The sequence below is a fragment of the Halichoeres trimaculatus genome, unplaced genomic scaffold, assembly GCF_033239565.1.
Source record: "Halichoeres trimaculatus isolate MK-OKI-2021-1 unplaced genomic scaffold, fHalTri1.1 fHalTri1_scaffold_10, whole genome shotgun sequence".
NCBI lineage: Eukaryota > Metazoa > Chordata > Actinopteri > Labriformes > Labridae > Halichoeres > Halichoeres trimaculatus.
The window spans coordinates 8,345,028-8,351,899 of record NW_027437187.1 but is presented as its reverse complement, the minus strand read 5'-3'; the positions used below and the strand labels follow the sequence as shown (position 1 = coordinate 8,351,899).

Below are 6,872 nucleotides of genomic sequence, written 5' to 3'. Positions count from 1 at the left end.
GGGGACAACTTTTGAGGTGTGGCTGTCCAAAGATTTGATGTTTAAGCATTTGAGCTTCCAACCAGAGCCTGATGCTGGAGGGAAAACTGCAGCAGAAATATTGTGAGGAAGGATTGTAACAAAAAATAGAAAGAATATATTAAGTGCATCTGTGTGACCACAAAAGCTCCACAGAGTGAAGAGTAAAAGTTGCAGACGCAGCACTCGTTGTGTTTGTCATTACATTTTATTGCAGTTGAAGTTTACTTTGTGTTTACAAAACCAGAGCAGATTGCAAGCGTCTATGGGGAGTGAGAGGCGGGAGTTCATCTGCTCGCTTCAGTTCAGCATCATCATCATCATGCTGCAGCAGTTAAAGGCGCAGCTTTACCTGGTTACATTCACAGTGTCGCCGCTATCGCACCCCTTCCAGCTGTGCCTGGGACTTTACAAGCATATCTAAAATGCAAAAGAGGCCTCATTATGCAGCAGCTGCTTGTTATAAATCCCTTTTTAGATGCTGAAAAATAAATGTTCCTATGCTGTGTATGAGTTTATAACTTTACAGCTCTGTTTCTGGATCTCTAAATTACATTCATGACAAACAAGGCAACCACAGAGAGCTAAAATGCTAAGGGTTACATGTTTACTCTATGCTGTGCAGCTTTCACCCTTCTTCAACCACCACCACCACCTGACGACCCTCCACCTTCACTCTCACAGTGTTTACTCCCCAAACCACCCGTGCTCTCCTCATCTGCCCTCTGGCCGCCTCGTGCTGCTTCCCAGCAGCTGTGAGCAGCATGAGGGGAAGTCATGGTGCTGCAAACACAGCAGATACACACACAGCTGCTTCCTACTGAAACCTTTAATGTGACTGAGAGGTGCTGTGCATGTGCAGTGTGTGCGTGCGTGTGTGATGAAGTTGGTAAGTGGATGATGGGTGAGACGGTGGTGGTTTTGTGTCTCTTACTAAAAAGGTTCTTGCAGCTCCAGAAAAGCATTATCAACAAAGCACAAGAATGCATTTAATGCTCCTTAAAGAAGGACTTTTACTGGATCAGAAGCTCTCATTTATCCTCATTTATATCTGATGTGTCAGCGCTTGAAACCCTTTAAGACCCCTACTTTTTTTGTGAGCACAAGGAGTGTGTGTGCGGGTGTGTATGACTGTGTGTGTGTGCAGAGAAGGGATAAGATATCAGTTCGACTGTTCATTGGTTCACATTGTTGATGGTCTTATGATGGAGCTGAGGCGACTGGGACGATGATGATCCAAGCAGCTGTTGGTGAAGGTGCTGGGGAGGGATCTGGGGACCGATCTCCAGGTTGGACTGACGCTGCAGCTGTGGTCTCTGAGGAGCAGCAGCAGCAGGTTTAGCTTCCCTCTTTGGAGTGTTGTTTAGGATGTCCAGGCTCCGCCGGCTGGAGGAAATGACATCAGCCACAAATTTGGTGCATTCAGCGCAGATGTCGCGCAGCGTGCAGCCGTGTGCGTATAAGTGGGGGAACTCCTCCTCCACCGAGCGGCGGGTTAAGCTGCGCAGAGATCTGCAGAGGGGGGAGGACGGTTTGGACAGGTTTACATTTTGTTACTCTTGAAGACAAGCAGCACAGGGTCGAGATAACAGCTGATGCAATCAAGTTGTTCTGTTATTACTGAGGCAAACGGGTCATTACTCAAACCATTTCAAACCATTGTTGGTTAAAGGCAGAAAAATAAGTTTTAACTGCCAGCTTATAATTCCATTAAAAACAGAAAGATTTCTGAAAAGTTATTTTAAGAAGTCTAAAACCCTGCAAAACCAGACGAGCACACAGACCACTGACTCTGAAAAGTATGTTCAGACAGAGAACTGCACCAAACATATCATGATAATAATGGTTTTGTCTCTTAGCATTGTTAGTTATCATAGCTCATAAGGGATGGGTACCGAATTAGATACTTTTGTAGGTACCAAACAAATTCCATCGGTAGTACAGACTCACATAAAATCAAAAGGTACCATGTAAAGGTACCTAAACGCATCCTTGTGACAGTGAGGGAGTGGAAGAGTGGGTGATTCTCCACACTGGACATGAACACAGCATTTCAAGTTTACATATTTAAAAATTGATATGTTCAATTAAAAACCTTTGACATTTTATTGTCAAACAAATTAATATTCATGACCACATAAATACACAAAAGTACCGGGAATTGGTACTGTTGAATGAGTACTGGTACCGATTGCCAGGTACCAGGCATCGGTGCTGTATTGTTTCAGAAGTGAAAGCTACCCATCTCTATAGCTATTAGTTTGATAGTTTGATCATCATTTAAACTTCCTCTTTTTATTAACTCTCTATGTTGAGTCCTAAGTGTTGTATTTGGTCATAACCTCAGCTCCAAACCAACTTTCTCATGAACTCCACAAAGTAAAAACTGGATTCAGAGTTTCATCAGTTAATTCACTTATTTACAGTCAGAGCTGGTTAAGGCTGAGGCTGATACAAAGACACATCTAATGACTGGCTTTGGTGTTTTGGTGTAAAGTGTGACCCTTTTAACTGCTGACTGTCAGCTGAGAGTCACTGACACATTTGGCTGAAGGTCTCCAGTTAGCACGGTCACTCTTCACTCCAAAACACTGGTTGCTCTGTAAGAGTTGTCCTCGTGTTAGAATTCAGCAGGACTTGAGTCGACAGTGGACCATCATTACTGATGACCGGCCACAGAACAACCAGACGTTTTTATGCTGCTTATAGTTTGAAGAACACCAACTCATCTGAACGGAGCAAAACACCACTTTTGTTGCCAAAATGCGTGCGCATCTTGAAGGTATATTAGTTTATGTGCCACTTATACTCTAATATATCTCTGGTGGCATCAGTTTAAAACATAGAACTGATTAAACGTGACTGTTCACACTCCCAATTGTCACAGTGCAGCTGATCATCTTCCTCTTTTTGCTTCTCTCAGCGTATTTAAATGAAACACAACAAGATCAGTGGTGTTATGTAAAAAAGGACGTGCTCAGGGGGTCATTGTAGTCACTAATTAAAAGATTAAGGCCATCTGTTTTGATCGAATCATGTCTTTCCTGAATGAAACCCACTATGCAAGGAGTGGAGATAACAGGCAGGTGTTAAATACTAAATCAGCAAAGACTCTGCGTGTTTACACCTTCTCTCTGTCTCATTTTAATCTCTAGCTCCACACAGACACAAGGAGTGAGGTTATTAATGACAGCTGGGTAATTATTACATAATGGCTGCTTAGAGGCCTCAGAACAGGCACAGGACTGATTACATAACAATGATGGGAGGGGCTGATTGGATTGAGCAGCAATCTGTGATTGGTTGAGGCAGACACACAACTGGATCAGCTTAGGCTGGAGCAGGTTAGCCGTTAGCAGCAGGAGGCAGTGAGGGGCAGGCAGACTTAAATAGATCTAACCCGTGTCCGTGACCTGGCGTGGGCGGCTGTCCTGAGCTTGGATAGGATTCATCATGATTGGCTGAAAGAGCTGTGGGGAAACTGGGTCTTAAAGTCACGAGCTGGAAGAGCTGGGTGTGCGTCCAAATGTCAAGTCAGCTCACCTTGTTTGAACTTTTGCAGTTGAGATCTTTTTTTGTTTTGTTTTGTTTTGCAGCATGTGTGAATATTTGGCTGAGAGGATCAGTTCACAGTGATGTTTTTATGTCTCGTTTTTAAATCAAGATCTATCCTTTCATACTTAAGATGTGCCACATGCTTCTGACAACTCCAGAAGACCCAGAAGAAAATTTATGATTTTGAGTTTTGTTACATTCTTATGTCTCGCACATTTTTGATAGGATGCCTGAAAAATTAAAGTTAGAGAAAGCGTATCAACATTTCAGCTCAAAGAAAGCTTAATTTGGATATTGTGTATTTACAAAGAGCACTCAGCCCCTGGGAAAGATGAATGGAAAACAGTTTGTGACTGAATAAAGGTGTGAGGGGGTTGCCTGTCTAGTACAGATCTTTCAGTCTGAGTCATTTAGTGTGTCCCAAATCGCATACTTCCATACTGTGTACTCAAAATTTTCAAATTGAGTGTACTAAACATACCACATACTCACTGGCTGCGCAAATTTTGAGGGTGTAGTGCTGTCCCAAATCGCATACTGCCGAGTGCCGTACTTACCGGGAGTGACGACATGGTGTCGACCTCTTCTTCTTCTACGTCTAATTGTGACTGGCTTCCAGCGCGTTTCCACCAAACACCGCCACTATTTGCCAGCAAATTTTCAAAGCCTTTTCAGTAGTATATTAAACACAGCTAATAACACGATCAGCGGTGTAGAGTTTATTAATGGGGGTCGGTGCAGCTGACTGAGGCTACCAAGAGAGCTACGCGGGGCGCTGCGGCAGTTAAAATACATCCACAAATTAAATGTCTCAGTGGTGCTTCTGGTCATGTATTCACTGTGCAGGGTCTAACCCGCTTGTTGTTATATTTACCTGGTTCACTGGGTAATGCTAGGGCCCCGGTAACTGTTAGCCCAATGAACTTTGGCATTTGAGATAGCTGTTAGCTCAACTAGCATTAGCATAGCCCAGTGTTTCTCAATCCTGGTCCTGGGGACCCCCTGCCCTGCATGTTTTAGATGTTACCTCACTCCAGCACACCTGATTCAAATGAATGGCTCGTTATCAGGCTCGAGCAGAGCTTGATGACGAGCTAATCATTTGAATCAGGTGTGCTGGAGTGGGGTAACATCTAAAACATGCAGGGCAGGGGGTCCCCAGGACCAGATTTGAGAAACACTGGCATAGCCTATCATTCGCTGAACAAAACAAACAAAAACAAGTTACACCACATACACAACGTCAACAGCTGATGGTGCTTGGTGGAAACAACACGTGTAAAAAACAACATCAATAAGTTACATTTATACATTGCTGCCAGAGGAGGAAATGAGTGCGTGAAGTGTCCACAGCTGCATACTCAAAATCCGGGACGATTTGAGTACATCATCCTGGTACTTTTGCATACTCATTTCTCGCATACTATGCATACTGTTTTTCATTTTGACGCAGTATACTCAAAATTTTGAGTATTTGAGTATGGAAGTATGCGATTTGGGACGCACTATCTGTTTGTATTTTGCTCACTCACACATGTGCGTAACTTATAAACTCACTTATAAACGTGGCTTTTGTGTCCATGGCTCTTTGGAGTGCTGTGGAAGCCGACAGTGTACACGGGAATATGGGCCATCTTCTTTGAGGGGATTTTCATCTGCAGCACAGGAAGTGACATCACAAAGAGAAAACACGGACACGGAGAAAAGAAAAGATGAGAGACGTGAACTCTGAGAGCAGACTTGACCACAAAAATACTTTCATCAAAGTATTATAAAACATCCAAACACTGAGACTCCAAACTCCCACAACACATCACACTGACCATACACTGATCACTCAAGACACTAATGACCACTGACTGCAAAAGAAAACATTACTGGTGATTTCTTTTCTGCCAAAAACTTTCTATATCATCCATTATTATAAAAATATAAACAAAAGCACAGGATAAGGTTTTTATAAAACAATACAGCGAGAAGATGTTTGCTCTTTTTTCCACATTTCTTTGTTCACGACCCCGAGGTGACTAAACCAGAAAAAGGACGGTATCACTGGAAGCAGCTGCATTTATGAAACACACCAATATGTGCTCATAGGGAATCTAATTTTACACCCATCAGCTGAATTAAGTATTTTTTTTATGTTTTTTTTGTCTTTCAGTCTCCAGCACTGCTATTTAGTTAATCACAGGCTGAAAACTTTAGAAACCCTTGGGCTTGAATACTGTTAAAGCATCTTAAAGTGATACTCTGGGATGGAACAAGTTGGGTCCTATCACAAGGTTTAGGGCAGAAATTACCCCTACAGCAGTGTTTTTGTGCTGCAGAAGCCCAGAGTGCTCACACCAAACACCCCCTCCCTGCTCCTCTGCTGGTTTCCTCTGCACTCAGACGGGGCCATATTTTACTTGACCAAAAACACAAATAAACGGACTCCCACCGAAAAAATCTTTTGTTTATATCTGGCACGCCGTGCGTGCTGACTGATACACTAAGCGGTGAGCGCCTCGTAGCCAGCTGTGGCTCTGCAGTGGAGGTAGCGCCGCTTTACGCCACGATGAGAACTAGAGCCTTACTTAGCGGTGTCTTTGTGTGAAAGTAACACGCTGAAAATTCTCTAAATAAAGCGTGAATGCAGACCGATATCAAATTTTTTAGGTGAGAGTCCGTTTATTTGCGTTTTTGGTCAAGTAAAATATGGCCCCGTCTGAGTGCAGAGAAGCAGGGAGGGGGTGTTTGGTGCGAGCGCTCTGGGCTTCTGCTGCACAAAATCACTGCTGTAGGGGTAATTTCTGCCCTAAACCTTGTGATAGGACCCAACTTGTTCCATCCCAGAGTATCACTTTAAAACTGCAGCTCTTGTGGGGTGTTTCCAACTTAAAGAGGTCCAATGGGGTAAAACTGTTCAACTGGTCACAGAATCACGGGCAGCAAAGCCTCAATGATGCATTTGGTAAAGTAAAGACTGGTCTGCATAAAAAAATAAAGAAAGAAATAAAAAATAATAAAGTAGTGTCTTTCAAAACACCCAAGGATGGTTTTCAGGGTCAAGAAGGGGAAGAGAAGGGGACCAAACTAACAAGTGAGTAAAAGCTTTGAAGAACAGGTGTGTAACGAGGGCTGTCGTGTCCAGGGATGGGGGCGCTTCAGGTGGGAGACAGTTCCAGCGAAGAGGGGCTTCCACATCTGGAAGTCTGCAGTTTAGTACAGGGTATGGGGAGGAGACCCATTTCCTATGTCAGAAGACTGTAGTTTCCAGGATGAAGGAGGATAGACAGGTATTGGGGGTCGAGGGCATA

The 6,872-nt window shown here is 43.5% G+C and overlaps 1 protein-coding gene across 1 annotated transcript in view; it reads right to left on the bottom strand.

Moving 5' to 3' along the window:
- Nucleotides 1–207: 207 nt before the first annotated feature.
- Nucleotides 208–6,872, bottom strand: part of spire2 (spire-type actin nucleation factor 2) — a 49,228-nt gene continuing 42,563 nt past the window's right edge. Inside the window, exons 14-15 of the mRNA XM_074676875.1 lie at nucleotides 5,131–5,228; nucleotides 208–1,530 (exon numbers count right to left, since the gene is read on the bottom strand). Coding sequence (XP_074532976.1) covers nucleotides 1,194–1,530; nucleotides 5,131–5,228 — 435 coding nt within the window. The 3' untranslated portion in view covers nucleotides 208–1,193. The remainder of the gene's footprint in view (nucleotides 1,531–5,130; nucleotides 5,229–6,872) is intronic.